The 16294-nt window shown below is 31.2% G+C and overlaps 4 protein-coding genes across 10 annotated transcripts; 2 read left to right on the forward strand and 2 right to left on the reverse strand.

The window, feature by feature from the left end:
* The first annotated feature begins 517 nt into the window (after nucleotides 1-517).
* On the forward strand, nucleotides 518-3827 carry LOC146872631 (uncharacterized). The gene is made up of 4 exons (XM_085660664.1): nucleotides 518-810; nucleotides 1197-1383; nucleotides 1449-2954; nucleotides 3056-3827. The coding sequence occupies exons 1-4, from the start codon at nucleotides 774-776 to the stop codon at nucleotides 3342-3344; spliced, it is 2019 nt and encodes a 672-aa protein (XP_085516790.1). The 5' UTR covers nucleotides 518-773; the 3' UTR covers nucleotides 3345-3827.
* A 121-nt stretch (nucleotides 3828-3948) lies between these two features.
* On the reverse strand, nucleotides 3949-6524 carry LOC118448948 (DENN domain-containing protein 10). Of its 4 annotated transcripts, none has more exons than XM_035882926.2 (6): nucleotides 6395-6524; nucleotides 5749-5815; nucleotides 5427-5623; nucleotides 4923-5351; nucleotides 4735-4852; nucleotides 3949-4667 (listed from the first exon to the last, which is right to left on the reverse strand). In XM_035882926.2, the coding sequence occupies exons 2-6, from the start codon at nucleotides 5786-5788 to the stop codon at nucleotides 4396-4398; spliced, it is 1056 nt and encodes a 351-aa protein (XP_035738819.1). In that variant the 5' UTR covers nucleotides 5789-5815; nucleotides 6395-6524; the 3' UTR covers nucleotides 3949-4395. The 4 variants fall into 4 exon arrangements, with proteins under 4 accessions (XP_035738819.1, XP_035738817.1, XP_035738818.1 ...); XM_035882924.2 differs by lacking the exon at nucleotides 6395-6524 and adding an exon at nucleotides 6288-6374; XM_035882925.2 differs by lacking the exon at nucleotides 6395-6524 and adding an exon at nucleotides 5959-6155.
* LOC118448945 (protein SERAC1) lies at nucleotides 5749-9839 on the forward strand. 2 transcript variants are annotated; one of them, XM_085660663.1, is made up of 16 exons: nucleotides 5749-5876; nucleotides 6165-6340; nucleotides 6438-6565; nucleotides 6672-6932; nucleotides 7068-7195; nucleotides 7313-7423; nucleotides 7486-7621; nucleotides 7712-7855; nucleotides 7944-8201; nucleotides 8292-8487; nucleotides 8626-8790; nucleotides 8861-8988; nucleotides 9075-9227; nucleotides 9309-9455; nucleotides 9539-9605; nucleotides 9701-9839. In XM_085660663.1, exons 2-16 carry the CDS (start codon nucleotides 6270-6272, stop codon nucleotides 9819-9821), a joined length of 2214 nt encoding a protein of 737 aa, XP_085516789.1. In that variant the 5' UTR covers nucleotides 5749-5876; nucleotides 6165-6269; the 3' UTR covers nucleotides 9822-9839. The 2 variants fall into 2 exon arrangements, with proteins under 2 accessions (XP_085516789.1, XP_035738804.1); XM_035882911.2 differs by having other exon boundaries at nucleotides 5776-5974.
* LOC118448944 (uncharacterized) lies at nucleotides 9821-15928 on the reverse strand. 3 transcript variants are annotated; one of them, XR_014982827.1, is made up of 11 exons: nucleotides 15787-15928; nucleotides 13735-14196; nucleotides 12713-13637; nucleotides 11997-12620; nucleotides 11592-11907; nucleotides 11437-11507; nucleotides 11167-11360; nucleotides 10976-11103; nucleotides 10683-10883; nucleotides 10219-10447; nucleotides 9821-9949 (listed from the first exon to the last, which is right to left on the reverse strand). XR_014982827.1 is itself a non-coding variant. In XM_035882910.2 (10 exons), the coding sequence occupies exons 1-10, from the start codon at nucleotides 15869-15871 to the stop codon at nucleotides 10271-10273; spliced, it is 3087 nt and encodes a 1028-aa protein (XP_035738803.2). In that variant the 5' UTR covers nucleotides 15872-15928; the 3' UTR covers nucleotides 10100-10270. The 3 variants fall into 3 exon arrangements, 2 of the variants coding, with proteins under 2 accessions (XP_035738803.2, XP_035738802.2); XM_035882910.2 differs by lacking the exon at nucleotides 9821-9949 and having other exon boundaries at nucleotides 10100-10447; nucleotides 12713-13541; XM_035882909.2 differs by lacking the exon at nucleotides 9821-9949 and having other exon boundaries at nucleotides 10100-10447.
* Nucleotides 15929-16294: the final 366 nt, after the last annotated feature.

Genomic DNA, 16294 nt, shown 5'->3' on the forward strand with positions numbered 1-16294 from the left:
GGATTGCAAAATTTCAATTCTCATGAGACGACCTCGATCTTCGCAAGACACTGAACGTAACCACAAATCAAAGTACATGAATCTTTTTCCCCGAGGTCTTTCAGTTTTCGAGGCCTAATACGATGTTAATTGCCAAGGACATGTCTCTATTACGATGAGTAATAGACTTCTGAATTACTATGTATCCGTATCTCGTATTCAATGAGTCCAAGTGTTCATTTTCCAAGTTATGTATTTCAATTATAATTGTACTGTAGCATTTTCATTAAGGAGCTAAAAAAATTTAATCGTACTCATTTGCATCTCTTGGTTCAGACGGTATCTGATGAAAGCCTCGATTTATTCTTCGATGAAATCGATAACATCCGTTTAAGGCAACTGATAGAAAGAAAGAGAAAAAGAGAGAAAAAATTTATTTTGCTATAGGGAATGCCAATGCGCATCTAAAATAAGCTTGTTGATGGTGCAGATGAGCTCCCTGCTCTTACTATTCCTAGTGGACGAGCTTCGTGGTGTGACGTAACGCTATGTTACGTCTTCTTCTTCTTCTTCTTCTCCCCTATATACGTACATACGCGTACATTCTCTCTTAGACCTGAGGCGGCCCCCTACTACCATCCTCGGGCCCTGATATCCCATCCTCTCAGAAAGTTGCGCACATCTCCGTCACAGAACTCCCTTGGCAAGACCTCAGTCGTCTTTAAGAGTTCGTTCACGAAGGTGATCATCGACTGCAAAAATCTTCACTTTATACGAATTCAACGAAGACGATCATGAAGTCTTTAGGACCATGCCTTCTTATTCTTCCGGGTACGTTCGAAGAAAAAGGATATTTTATCATTTTTATTACTGGAATATTTGCTTTACGATTTACTACGATAGTTCATATTGGTATATTGAGATTCATCGTTCTGTAAAAAAAAAATTAAAGCTTTCATAAAAATAACGTACTATATCAACTCCGTTCCCATTGATGATAACGAGGACGAAAAATTAGCGAACCATTTAATATCAGGATTGTGCGTGTTCTTTATCGTAGTTGCTTGGATACTTGTGTTTTCTAAATCTACTAGTGGAAGGATACATCTTCATCCGTTGAGACTATCGTATCGTAAATCTTTTTAAGCATATGTATCTAACAATGTAATCTTTATAAAATTGACACGTTCACTCATCAATCTTACATCGGATTTCAGTGGTTATATTATGGGGTACAACATTGGCTCTTCAACGACCTCCACCGAGATATTCTCAGCAATACATGCCGGAAACTGCGTTTACATGTCGTAACAAAATAGTTGGTAGCTATTATGCTGATCCAGAAACAGATTGTCAAGTTTTTCACGTTTGCGTTTCTGTATCTGGCAGTATCCAAGATTATAAGTGAGTTTCTCTATCTCTCTATCTTCTTGTAAGAACACTTAAATAAAATTACATATCGTTTTCAGGTTTTTATGTCCAAATGATACTGCTTTCGATCAAGAGAGTCAAACGTGTGCAGATTGGTATGACGTAGATTGCGAAGCTGCGACTCTTTATTACGCCAGCGATAATTTTGATTTGTACAGACTTGGTTCAGGATTAGAATCTCCGCATTACGATACAATACGTAGCGATGATGAACCTCAAGATAATCTTCAACGAAGTGAAAGCAATGATCCAGTGCGATCATCAGCAAATGCACTCAATAGAGTTTCTTCTGCTAATTATAACAACAACAATAATCGAGAAGTTCTACATAGTAATAGCAAAGTTGGTTTTTATAACCATAGGACAAATAAAGAGGATAATTATGATAACGAAAGATCTTACAAAGATGAAACAGTGACTACAGAGAAAAAGAAGACGGGTATCAGAAAGGTGAGTAGGAAACAACCCTACAACGGAAACACCAACGATTATCCTGTATCAAGCACGGCAATATCATCGACTTATAATAGTCAGAATAATTATAATGGAAATTTTTTCAATAACAATAACAACAACAACAACAACAACAACAACAACAACAACAATAACAATTACAATCAACGATCGACTACCTCCGGTTCATCTTCCACAATTCGACCTCAAGAGAGCTACAACAGAAATCAGAATATTCAAAAATATACCGTGACTGCGTCCTCGACTTATCGACCTAACACGAATTATCAAGATTCTTACAGCAGTTACCAACCATCAAGTTCTACCGCCAAGGCAACGGTTTACAATACTTACAACACGAACAACAATTACAATCAGGATAATTCAGGATCTTATACACCTAGCACTACATTAAGGACAACGAATTACAATGGTAATGGCAACAGAAACGGATATCAACCTTACAATGGTGGACAGTTCACACAGTCCAGTACTGCATTACCTAGCACGAATTATCAAGCGAGTGATTATACAAATTATCAGAAAAATTATAACGTCCAACGTGCTAACGGTAATAATGGAGGATACCGTCAATCAACAACTATTGCTGCTACAGTCTATGACAATAATTATGGCAGTGCCAGCGAACAGTATAGAAATGGGCATAGTTCCACTACATCAGAAACAAGTCAGACCACCTCGAAATATTTCACAAATTATGCAGGAAGCAGTTACGCTCCAACTACCTATAGTCCACCAACGAAAAAGTATGTTCACACGGACAACAGTCCGGCACAATCGGTTTCTCGAAGCAACGATCGCTATAACAGTCAACAATCATCGGATAACAATCAGTATTACGAAAAGAACGAGCAGTCGATCAAATCTTCTACCCAATATTACGACAGTACAAAAACGTCAAAAAAGGGAACGCAGTACACCAATTATGAGAGCTCGAACAGTGGCAAATATTATATTGAGACTAGTACAGATAATTACGATTTTGGAAGAGCTTCAGTAGGTATAGGTTTCAGTCCTGCGAGTATAAATCATTTGGCTGAGACACCCAGATCTACGACACCTGTTCCTAGGTAGGTCGACGCGTGTCTATGTTTATTATACAATTACAATATTCTTAACGATGTCATCATTCAATTACATTATCCGTACTTTCTCTTTTCTATTCAAACAGGAGACAAGCTAGTGCAACCACGTATAATCCAAACAGCTTCAGCAGTAACGCTCAAAAGTCATCGTCAATAAATACAACTCCTCGAAGTAGCACGTACGTCAGTGGATCGGCTAGACCTTTCACATCCACTACCAGATTCGTTAGCAGTTCAACTGCTCGATCAAAATCAGGGAAAAAAAATGATTATGATTACGCATACTATGATAATGCTGGAGCTCCTGAATATGATGGTATTGAACTTGAACAAGTCACTGGGAATAAGGAATCATCGAAATTATCGAGAAATTAATCAAATTTTCTCGTAATAGTCTACTTCGAAAGTCTTCGAAAGTCTTTCGAAGTTGGTCGTTAGGGAGCGTTTTTAATTGAAGGATTTAAATAATCAGTTTTTGATGTGGCTTCCTTATTAAAAAAGAGATAATTGAAAAGAAGGCAATATCAAAAACTGATTGGAAATCGTAATCCATATTTAACAGTTTCGATTCGATAATATGAATCTCTTATTTACTATTATTAATTAATTATTATTGCTGATATTCGCATACTATTGTTTATTATCTTTGTCAGTATTATGAAATATTAGTAAGCAGGCGACAGTATTTAAAAGTTGTTTTTAATTAAAAAAAAAAAGTTACATAAATTTTTCACTATTATTGCACTCGGATATTTGCATGATAGTAAACGTTTTTGTATTTGTTTTGAAATGTTTTAGGGATTAATATATTTTATATATTTTTGTAAATATATGAATGTTTATTCAAAGAAATACGCATAAAATACTTTGAATTCATAGAAAAAATGAGTTCATTCATAACAGCCGAAGTATACGTATAAATCTTGTATACTAAAAATGCTTGTGTAATAAGTTTTTGATTAAAAAATATATTATTAATCTTTTTTTATTATAAAATTTGCCTAGCACGGGTTGACCATATCACATCCTTCTTCTATCATCTGTTCGAATTGTTAATTATTTGTTATTTTATAAAAAAAAAAATTATACATATAACACATGCGTATAACGCCATTTGCTTCAAACAAATTTCAAATTTTCGCGCGCTACAAAAACATTTATTTGAGCGCGCAATTGAAACGTGACATTTTCGATGTGAACGAAACAAAGCAACATTATTTATGTCAATAGTCTTTGTTAATTTATTTAGATTTTCTCGAAAAAACTATAACAATGTGGAATTGTTTATTCATTCTAAATGAAATATATACTTTATATATTATATGTCAGTTGTAACAATTTATTTGATTTAATACCTACATAAAGATTTTCATTTTATTTGGAAAATTGCGTAATGGTTTTGCATAACTCAAATTCAAAAAATATATTACAATATGAATAAATTTTCAGCTATAGCTAAATTAATTAAAAAACTTTCGACGGCTTGTGGTAAGTCTTTTTCTTTGAATGCCTGAATCGACACCATTTTTTTTCCATCCGACGTTTCGGTGGTAGCCAAAGATGTTAATTGATTTAATAAATCTTTTGTTTTTTCATTAATCTCGGATATTATTTGTAATTCTGTATTGCTTTGATTTTCGCATAGTTGTACCATAAACAATGCTATTTCCTTATGCGTTTTTGTCATAGTGAAACTCTCTGTGAAACAAAGATTATAGTTATAAGTTCCATAGAAAAAAGAAACTGAGAAAACTTTTTTCTCTACCTTTTGCATGTGGAGCAACAGTGATTTCTCTAGCAGGTATATTAACTAATAAATCATATAGATCTGTCCTTGAAGAAATTGCACTGTTTCTACATCCTGCTACATAGTATGATTGTTTCTACAAAATCATGTATTTTCAATGTTTAAATCATAAAAAGATAGTAATCTTTTTTGTAACACATATATACCTTCAAGTCAAGTAGCTCGTCATTTACCAACTCTATCCATGGATATAAATTTTCCTCAACTTTGCGATGTTTCATTAAAGCAGGAAAAGTTTTCATCCATTTAAGTAATTGTTCTAAGCTATGATGATATATTACTATTCTTTTTTTTAACAAGAGAGCAGTATATATTAAAATCGATTCTAATTCAAATGTTTTTATTAACTCTCTAACATTTGTATTAATTATTGTACGACTGCTAAAATCATCAGACACAAATGTTCCATTTTCTTGAGTCGAACATGATCCCTTTGTAAAGACGGAAAGGTATAATTGTAAAATCTCTGTTGGTTTTCCTGTCTTGCAATACATTTTACTAAAGACACGTGACAGTACTTCATACTTTTGTGGATTAAAATCTTTTGCAAATAAAACTAATGCAAATTGTTTGACCTAATAACAAAATTATCTATTGGTTATTTTATCATATACTTTTAATACACATACATATATATATGTATGTATTACCTTGGGCAATCTGTCAGAATCAAATACTTCACTACAGTGTAAATAAAACCAAGTTTGACCATGTCTCGCGCAAATAAAAGTTTGCGGAGAATTATGCTCAAGTCCTAAATTACATTTTCTTTTGACAATGATTTTTTGTGATTCTGAGACTGTAGGATATGACCATGTCCAAAGTATATCCCCGTTGTGATCTTTTTCTAAAAATAATCATTTCAAATTATTTTCTTAGAATAAATACGTATTAAATATTTATATTTGTTTTTTATAATTAATATATATATATATATATATATTATCTTATATATAGAAATTCTAAACTTACCGATTATACTACAGGACAATAAATCTGTGAGCGGTGCCATATCGAGAAAATTAGTCGTACATTATCTCTAAAAAAAAATAACATTTTATTGTTGCGTGTATATATATTTATAATCTCATATGTTTAGTGTAAGTAAATGACATATCGTAGATAATGGAATTTAGATAGTCATTCGAGTGATATTATCAAATTATAAAGTGTTATATTTACAAATATTATTATTAAGGTTAGTTTTGCAAGTACTCTATAATAGTTTATATATTTTGATATAATGATTTGAAAGAAGCATAATATTGTAAAAAGTGGCTAATATTAGACTTTAAATTTAAATTTTAAAATCGCAATAGTATCTCGATATTTCTTTTTATATATAATATGTTTAAAATATTAAATATTTATCTGTTTTATCACACAAGTATGACGACGAAAATCCATGACGCACGATAAAACTGAAGTCGATTAAATCGCACTATATCTTCTGATAATATTGTAATATTGGATCTAATAATAATTTTGATAAAATGCGTTTAAGAACTTACAAAAAATGCTTGTATTATTTGATATCAAGTGGTACTTGCATGGTATTCATAGGGTATGTTTATTTTACTTTATTCAGGTTAAGATAATAAAATAAATGTTATTTTACCATATTTTTTTTTTTTTTATATTTTTAATCATATTTTATATAGTGGTTGCTGGTTTTTATATCAACTACGACAGACATCACAGATTCTTCGATCCACTGTAACAACAGATATTCTTAATTTAGAACAAACACGCAAATCATACATATATATTGATAAACCTCAATACAAAGGTAAAAATTCAACATAATATTTTTATATCATACTTATCATAAATTGCTGTCTTTTATTATATTATAATATTAAATATAATAATTTATTATAATAATTTTATTTTAGATATCTTTACATTTCATGAAAAAGAAAATCAATATACATCAGAAAGACAATCTGCAGATAATCATGATGTAACTAATATTTTAGTTAGATTCAGTTATAATGTAACTAATATTGTACCTATAATGGTTGATATTATAACAGAGAGATGGAAAATGTTAAATCGAAAATTAGCATATGCATTTTTTAATGTAGCTCGTTTTGGTGATGAACATGAAAGAATAAGAGCTGCGACAGCTTTATGTTCTCTAAATTATTTAGAAGGTAAATAAAAATAAAAATAAGTAATGTATATATAAATATATATATGTTAAGATTCTAGATTATTATCTATGTAGTATCAGCAAATAGCTGTCATATTTTGTTTGAAAAAATTTTTATAACAAAAACAATTTTTAGATTGGCATTATCAAAATATGGCACAGATGTTAGATGCTAGGACAGCTATTGCTCTTGCACGTACACCAAATGTTGATCAACGCTTTTTCTTAAAACCACCTTATTTTCATATGGAATATAATTTGCATGTATGTAAATTGTACATAATATTAGCTTTACATATGATGCTGAAAAGACTAATAGCTCTTGTATATGTAGATTCCATAAACATTTAAAATAATACTTAATATAAATTATTCTTACAGGATGTAATTGAGAAAGTCCATAACATGCTGTTACATTTAAATTCATTATGTAATAAATTACATCCATGTCTCACACAGTTCCTTCAGAAAAAATTTGGAGATTTATTTAGAGTAAGTAGAAATTTCAAATACAAAATAAGAATAATATATCTATGATAAAATATATGTCATAGGATGGTTTAATGTTTGAACATGATTTACCAAGTATGGGTTTAGCAATTCCTCCAACAATTATATGGAATGAAGAATTACTTCAAAACTGTGTCCAAACAATTTATCATCATTCCTCTCTTGAACAGTATAGTAAAGGTATAAAAGATTAAGCAATTGATTGTTGTCATTAAACAATATATATTTTTTATTTACTATATTCTTATGATTTTGTTGCTTTTTTTTCAGATATTGTAAATGCCAATGGTCTTCAGATACTTATGTTAATTTATAAAATTTTCAGTGATAATATTGACATGTGTATAATACTTGCCAATATACTTTCTAATATATCACTTCACATTGAATATTTAGATGATTTTTTTCGATCAGGTTAGACATTACTAAAATAAATAAAATATCTGTTTTTTTTTTTTTTGTTATCACTGAGAATCATTTAATATCATCAATTTCTTTTTAGGTTGGTTGAGTATATTAGTCACATGGTCTAAGAATAAAGATATAAGATTATCAGTACCTGCAGGATGTGCTTTAGCAAATTTAGATATAGATAAAAATAAACATATCAAATATCATAGGCATGTATATCTTCTTCATCCATTGCATAGAACTGATACAACATCAAAACTAGATGTTATCTTTTTGCATGGTTTACTTGGCGGAGTATTTGTAACATGGAGACAGAGAGATATAAATAATGATACATATAAATACGAAGGTTTGTCACTGGTATGGATAATTAATTTAGAAGAAAATGTCCTACATCAATTTTGTATAATATGTGTGATTTTTTATGTAATAAATATAGATCCTATTAATATGAAACATGAAAATAGTCATATGTCTACTTTGATCAGTGATTATCCCAAAGAATTTTTCAAAGATTTGGCTTATGATTTGCAAATACGTGCATGGAAAAAATTAGGCAGAGATTACGAGGTGATACTTGATGATTGTCCTGTAAATATTAATTATCAATTAACTGGTCCATTTACTTGTAAAGGGTAATGTATTATAAATATTGGTCATTATACAATAATTTTCATTTGAATATTTCTTAACAATTGCAAATTATTTCAAATTATTATTGATAATAAAATAATGTGAATTCTTTTTTAAAAATCAATGTTTTTTTTTTTTAGAGATGATGCTTGCATGAATGATTTAGAGCATGATAAAATTTATAGAACACAATGTTGGCCAATGGATTGGTTGCCTCGAGATGTACCATATCTTCGAATTCTCGGTGTTAATTATGAGACAAATTTATCAATGTGGACTCCTTTGTGTCCAATAGAGAGCTTAAAGTAAATAATAAACATTATTTGATATCTATATAAATATTATTTACATTTAAACGTTTATTAATTCTTTTAGGAGTACGATCAGTGAAAGAAGTAATGAATATATTAATAAATTATTGATAGCAGATGTTGGAAAACGACCAATAATATGGGTTTGTCATTCGATGGGTGGTTTATTAGTTAAAAAAATGCTCGTCGAAGGTGAATAATTAAAGATCAATGATAAGTAAATACTTTGCTTTTTTTTTATATATATATCAGTACAATATACTATTAACTTTGTATAGAATGGAAAAGTGGGGATAAGCATAACATATGCAAAAATACACGTGGTATAGTATTTTATAGTACTCCACATCGTGGTTCGCACATAGCTGCATTAACGCAAGCAACACAAATGCTTTTATGGCCATCAATAGAGGTGCAGGAATTACGACAAGGTAAATTATTATTTTAAAAACAATATAAATATTTATAAGAAAGCATAACTAATTTTTATACGCTATATTTCTATTCTACAGAATCACCGCATCTTCTTGGATTGCACAAAGATTTTATTGAAATGTTAAACGATTATCCTATAAATATTGTGAGTTTCAGTGAAACAAAATCTACCCTGGTAACTGCTTTAAAATTTCCATTTCAATTCGTCACTCCTAATTCAGCAGGTGAAGTTTTTTATATTATTATTAAGTTATTTCTTTTTTATTTCTTGTATAACAAGATTATTCATAAGATTATTCATTCACAGATCCTGGTGTAGGTGAATTTTTTGAAATTCCACAGGATCATTTAACAATCTGTAAGCCTGCTAATAGGTAATTTTCTTACAGATTTTTCAATAATATTTTTTTGTTTGTTTTATGAAAGATGAAAGTCTTTATAATTCTTTATAATTTTTTATGTTATTTAGGCGATCGTTTTTATATCAAAAGCTCTTATGCTTACTTCGACGTCAAATAGAAATTCGAAAAGAAACAAAGAGTTCAATATTCATGAATCTAACATGGCCAGATAGATTATTGCCAAAATAAATGATGTTCCTTATCTTTACTCTCGTTGCTCTCTTCTGATGCTTTATTATTTCGTACTTATTCAGGATTATGTCTTTCGTAAGTAGTATCGTCCATTCAATAGAAAATAAGATATATGTTCCTTTTTTCTAATTATTTTTATAATTACAAATTAAAATAATTTATTATTTTGACTAGAGTAGAAAAATCAAATTTTTTATATTTAAAGTTTATTATTCGACGATAATTGCAGTACGTATTAAAAGAAAAAAAATATTAATTTTTAATTTTTTATAAATATTAATAATAATTTTGTATCCTTCCTATATAAATTTGTAATCCTTTTTCATATTAATGGGTACTGCATCATATTGATTACACCTACTTAAGGTAATGATTGTCTGAAGTAAATACTTACACGAATAAATTAACTTATAAATTACAGAGATAACAGTTTATTGTTATCAATTTTAAAAATTCGTATCACAATCTGGATGTTGATGATGATGATGATGATGATGATGATGATAGCCGCCGTAATCATCATTTCCGTGTGATGGATTAGAATAATATCCATTCCATTCAGATCGCCAACTATCGTGGAGGTTATATTTTTTACCTTCTTGAAATGATCTGTCTACTAATACCTGTACAAAGTATAAACAAGTGATAAAATTATTTAAACAATTATCTTTACGGAGAATATGTAGATTTTTCTGTTATCGATTATTCATATCGATTATCGACTGTCATACTGTTGAACGCCATCTAATGGATAATTATTTGAATTAAATTTGGGTATGCTCCTAATGATAGGCAATACTCATTACGTATATGTTTACGTGTAACATAACTTTCATAAAAATTATTTCATTGACATACCTTATTAGACGTCGATTCAAATGATTTATCGTTCCACGAGACATCTGGATCAGTCCATATTGTATGTATTTGCTTCGGATAATCATTAGATCTATTTAACGATGTTGCATGTGAATTTCCCAATATATTTTTTCCAATTCCATCTTCATAAATAGTAGACACAGAGGGTTTCAACTTTGAACCATTTTGACGATTGACCAGCTAACAATTTCAAAAAATATTCTCATTATATTGAACTTTAAGATAACTATTACTATTAATTATTAATTAATTAATTAATCTAATTAACTTACCACGGAAACACCGAATACTATAATGAATAATAATCCTCCAATACCAATGACTATCATAACAACTGCCCACTGAGGTATTAATCTATCTTCGTTTTCAATTATATTAGAGAAAGGAAGCTTAGGTATCACTAAACAAAAAATAATGTAACGTAACACATGTATAATAATTATACACCCGATATTTCACTTACCTACGAAATCTGTAGATTTAGGATCTATCGTGAATACACCTAACTTCATATCTCCTTTCCCCTTAGTTTCATTCCAACGACTTGAATTATACGTTCTCAAAGAATCATGAAATATTACTTTCAATTCTTGCGTGTTGATTCTTTGCGGTAAGTTCACGAGTTCAATGAAAAAGTCTACCAGAATACTACCTTGACTGAAAAATTAGACAAGGGAAAAATTAATTTCAATAAATAAGCATTTTTTTAGGGTCAATATTTATAATTGCGTACCTGAACGAATCGATTCTTATCTTTTTATACCAATTCATTAAAACTGTAGACTTTGAAAAGACGAAATTCATCTAAAAAAATATAATTACGATCAGTTATGAAAAAAAAGAAGATCGATATATATCACGAAAGAAGGTCATTTAGTAAAAATTTACATCTCTTTCAATCTCGTTTGCAAGTTGCTGCCATTCCTGAGTGTTACGATCGAGTAACTCTGGTACCCAAATAGTATTACCAATTATCCGTATAGTACCAGCAACTTCACACTCTTCCTCGCATATTCCAATAGTCGTTGATCTTGGTGTCGTCGTTGTTGTAGTTGTCGTAGACGTTATTGAAACGGCACTTGTAGTTTCGACGACTGACATGTTCACAGAAATATCCGTTGCAGTTCTAGCGACTTCCAAAAGTTTTTCGATTGAGATTGGAGTAGTAGATGGAGTTGGCCAGCCAGTAAACTCAGTGGTAGCTCTAAAATTGAAAAGTGATTATTTTTATAGCTCATTTAAATTTTTAATTTAATTCTTTTATTTAATTTAATGAAGTTTATTAATGTTCACCTAGTTGGCCATCCCTTTTGTATACGTGGAGTAATTGCAGGAAGTCCATCGATTCGATGGCTCTGAGGAGTTGTAATTTTATGACCAAGTTTTCGTCCACCTGGTCTGCTAGGAAATACAATTTTCAAACCACCAGCTTTAGCTGTAGTCGGTTCAGTGCTCGTTAAAGTCGAATTGTTATTATTAGAATCACTCGATTCATTGTTCTTTGAGCTTGATGAATTAGTCACTTTTTCCGTATAATCACGAGGTAACAAAGCAGTCACGTCAAACTTCGAATTGGCAAAAAGATTTTGAATGGATATCTTTTCTGTAGTAAACTTATTCGATGAATCGACACTAGCAACTGTTATTTCTTCTTCTATGTTCTTCTTTTTATTATAATCAGCTGGCAAAAGTTTAGAAACGTCAACCTTTGATTTAGCTAAGATATCGCTCAGAGCACTACGTTCTGTTATTTCCTGTCGATCTTCTTTCGATAATTTAAATCCAGGCGGTAAGAAAGATTTGACATCTTGAAAGATGATTTGTGTGTTGGTCTTTTTAATAGCAGCTGTACTAGGCTGAGTCGTAGACTTTATTTCATCCGAATTTAATGGTGTTGTAGTTTTTCCAGAAGGCCATCTAAAATACATAAATTATCGCGTCGATGAATATAGAAAAAGAAATAGGAGAAAACATCGTAAATAATAATAATAATAATATAATTTTCTAACTTGAAGGCTATCTTCGCTCGTGCCGTACTAGTAATCATCCCATTGGAATCAGAATCATGTAAGAACCCTTCAGAAGAGTTGTTAACATTCGTACGATCAAATCTCTTGTCGTTATATCTTCTAGGTACAAATTTACTAATAATAGGCGTTTTGCTAGTAGTAGTAATACTACTACCGCTCGTAGATGTAACATATTTACGACGACTTGTACGATCTCTATCATTTAAAACATCCAACTGCAATGCATTACCAGCTGTTCTAAAGCCACCAACAAGGAAACCACTTGATAATTCAGATTGCACTCTGTCAAGTTTATCGATAATGCTTTCCGTTGATTCTGGAGGTGGAAATGTTTTTTTTATTGGGGTCATGGCTGCAGCATCATTGTTTATTCGCACGACTCGGTCTATCACCGGAAATGGTAGAAAACGTGCACCATTTATGCTACGACTAGTTTGTACAAAAGCCAATACCCTGGAATCCTCAGTCGTAGTACTTTCTAATATTCGATCATCAATAGATTTTTCTTTGGTCAATGACGGTGGTGGTGCTACTTGTTCAGTAGTCATTGGTGTTGGTGTGCTCGTTGGAATAGAAATTGTTCCATTGACGACACTTTTTGTTGTTACTACAGATACAATAGCTTCACCGATCAAGATCGGACTTTCTAATTCATCAGAATCATCCGATGACGATAATAGTAGTTTAGGTGGCTCCATAAAGGCAAAGTTTTTATTGCTACCCTCCATCGAGGTCACTTCTTTAGCATCTGTATTTGTTGTAGAGATCGAATCGTCTTCTTCTTTGTCCTCGTTTATAAGTTCTTCGTCTATGAAAGGATGATTTTTATGATTATTTAATTCTGTCAATTTTTCAGTAGTTACGTCGTGTGTTTCGAAATCCGCATAATCGACGGTTTCTGCGTCTATAGACATAAAAATTAGAATGCGAATGGAAAAGAATCTATTTAAATATTTTGAACTCAATCAATGAATTATTATAATAAATTAAAACCACATTACCTACGGTTTTATATTGCGATCGATTGTTGTTATCATAATCCTCGTAATAATAATATGAATCATACTGATTCGTCGAATGATTTTCGTCGTATTCGTGATCCCTAGAATTGTGAAGACCCTCGACATTTGAAAGTGGATTACGTTCGTGTATCGGTCGTTTACATTTCGATTGCTCTTTAATATAATCAGACGGAATTTCCGATTTAGCATTGGTTTCGTAATCACATTCATCGGCTACGTCATCTTCTTCTTCTTCTTCTTCTTCTTCTTCTTCTATTTCTTCTGTATTTTCCTTTGAATTCAATCGTGACATATCCATGACGTTATTTTCCTCGAGCGAACGGAGTAACAATGATGTATCATTTTTTTTACCCCATTCCAAAGGCACACCACTTTCTCGATGTTCGTACACCGAGTTCGTCGGTATAAGTTGTGAGAACTTATATCGTGCCTGAGAAGTTTCTGAAAGTACAAACGAGATAATAAATATCTGTTTGTAATAAATATTTAATTGACTGATATATATTTTTTATATATATGTATATGTATCAAAATTTACATATCGCTCAATGAAATTTTTTTGGGAAAGTTATCGAGCAAAAATATTATTTTGCAATTTCAATATATCTATGTGCATTCTTTTACGAAAGTATAATCTATCGATCAAAACAAATTTCAATGGATTCTTTTGAAAAATGTTCTGACACAATTATATTACTCGCGAGATAGACGTCAGAGAATGGTATGATGGAGAGCGATATGGAGATTTCAATGCTCGCATAGAAACTCTAATGCTTGCTTGCGCGTATACGCGTGAATAACGAACCGTGTAACTTTCTTGATTACTCTAATTTGGTTCAAAGAAAACATTAATTTAATCTATATATATATATATATATATAGATAGATAGATAGATAGATACATAGGTGATAATATATTAGACGACTATAAAAATCTTCAAACAATCAATTTCCAATTGGTTCATCCTATATAATTGAATCTCATTTGCTTTCATAACTCAAAGGAATTGTTCCATGGCCTTGTATTATTAGATATTATTACATATTATATCTATACTTACTTACAATGTATAATAATAAGCATGTCGGAATAAATAATAAAAGCGGAACGTATCGAATGTAGAAGACACGTAATCGAACTATGTAACCGTGCAACTATTGAAGAAATTGGAAATTGAAATTGGACATGATCGAGTAGTAGATTATCTGTATTGCATATGCAATATTCTTGTCTCGACTTTCTTCCCCTCAGTTGGTCGACTAGAAAATTAATTTCCTCGCGAGTGGAATACTTGATTATTCCACGCGCGACTTCGGAAGACATCGGGGACTTGAATTTATAACGGAACGGTTTAGACAAAAAAGGAGCGAGGAATCGTGCAATGCGTAAAGAATGAAATTTTATATATATATATATATATACATATATACATAAGTTAACAACGGTAACCGTTCTCCTTTCGATCGTCCTTCGACCGGTCGTCGATCGTTCCTTGCACCAAACGTGTTCACGAACTCAAACCCTTTGTTTTCTTAAACAGAATATGGATTCCCTCTTTCTTTCTCTCTTTCTCTCTCTCTCTCTCTTTTTCTCTCTTTCTCTCATCGGTATGTTTCACGCTCACCTAACGTATATATGTATACGCATATAAATGCATTTACTTTCGCTGCTAGAGATCTCGTTCACGCTTTGCCTTTATTCATTTCTTCATCCGACTCGCCATAAAGAATGCATGTGCTAAGACTTTCCCAACCTTGAGAGCACCTAACTTCGAGAGTTATTTCTTAACACAGAACCATACTTAAAACGCCATTTATGATTACGATATATATATATATATATATATATATATATATATTCCGTTATAATTCTATTCAAAGGATAACTATGTACGCTTACATAATTAATGGGATAATTGATTGATCGATCAATAATTAAATTAACCGGAACTTTTTAACGATAGTAATAAAATTTATAATTAAATGAAAAAATAAAAATACCATAAACATAGATCACTAAAATATGCTTACCTTGTTGACAATAGGTGCCGACAAGAAAGAAGACAACAAGAAGGAACAAGCATGGTGGAATTGCTAGGTGCGACATTTTCATCATCCGCCAAACTTGAATCCCTTAAAATCTTTCCAATTTTTTTCAAATCTCGTTCACTCCCGTTTTCAATGTAAAATCAACGTAAATTTCATGATTAAGTACATCCCGCGAACGAAGTCACACAGCTTGGCTGCCTGTTAATTTTGATTTCGCAAATGAGATAATTTCTTTTCTTCTTTTTTTTTTTCTTCTTTTCTTTCTTTTGTTGTTTTCTCAGGTATTTGTAACAGCGAACGCGTACATTGTTCTCTAAACATACGATCGCGGCCACGGTACGGCCCTCACTGCTAAGAGAACGAATAGAAAGCAAAATCTTACTTTCACTTTGTCCCCGTAGACTACCACACCAATCGCTCGCACCTCTTAGAAGAGATCGCCTCGAGGCCAACGAGATTCTCTCTCTCTCTCTCTCTCTTTCTCTTTCTC

The sequence above is a fragment of the Vespa mandarinia genome, chromosome 12, assembly GCF_050613455.1.
Source record: "Vespa mandarinia isolate Hongniang chromosome 12, ASM5061345v1, whole genome shotgun sequence".
NCBI lineage: Eukaryota > Metazoa > Arthropoda > Insecta > Hymenoptera > Vespidae > Vespa > Vespa mandarinia.

Bases quoted from the DNA above. Each gene is read 5' to 3' on its own strand.
- LOC146872631 (XM_085660664.1), top strand. From the start codon at position 774: ATGAAGTCTTTAGGACCATGCCTTCTTATTCTTCCGG. The intron at 811-1,196 runs GTACGTTCGAAG...ATCGGATTTCAG, and splicing joins ATGCCTTCTTATTCTTCCGG to TGGTTATATTATGGGGTACA. The intron at 1,384-1,448 runs GTGAGTTTCTCT...TATCGTTTTCAG, and splicing joins GGCAGTATCCAAGATTATAA to GTTTTTATGTCCAAATGATA.
- LOC118448948 (XM_035882926.2), bottom strand. From the start codon at position 5,788: ATGGCACCGCTCACAGATTTATTGTCCTGTAGTATAATCG. The intron at 5,624-5,748 runs GTAAGTTTAGAA...GATTATTTTTAG, and splicing joins ATTGTCCTGTAGTATAATCG to AAAAAGATCACAACGGGGAT. The intron at 5,352-5,426 runs GTAATACATACA...TTTTGTTATTAG, and splicing joins ATTCTGACAGATTGCCCAAG to GTCAAACAATTTGCATTAGT.
- LOC118448945 (XM_085660663.1), top strand. From the start codon at position 6,270: ATGCGTTTAAGAACTTACAAAAAATGCTTGTATTATTTGATATCAAGT. The intron at 7,622-7,711 runs GTATAAAAGATT...CTTTTTTTTCAG, and splicing joins TCTTGAACAGTATAGTAAAG to ATATTGTAAATGCCAATGGT. The intron at 8,989-9,074 runs GTGAATAATTAA...AACTTTGTATAG, and splicing joins TAAAAAAATGCTCGTCGAAG to AATGGAAAAGTGGGGATAAG.
- LOC118448944 (XM_035882909.2), bottom strand. From the start codon at position 15,871: ATGATGAAAATGTCGCACCTAGCAATTCCACCATGCTTGTTCCTTCTT. The intron at 11,361-11,436 runs GTACGCAATTAT...CTAATTTTTCAG, and splicing joins ATAAGAATCGATTCGTTCAG to TCAAGGTAGTATTCTGGTAG. The intron at 10,884-10,975 runs GTAAGTTAATTA...TGAAATTGTTAG, and splicing joins TAGTATTCGGTGTTTCCGTG to CTGGTCAATCGTCAAAATGG.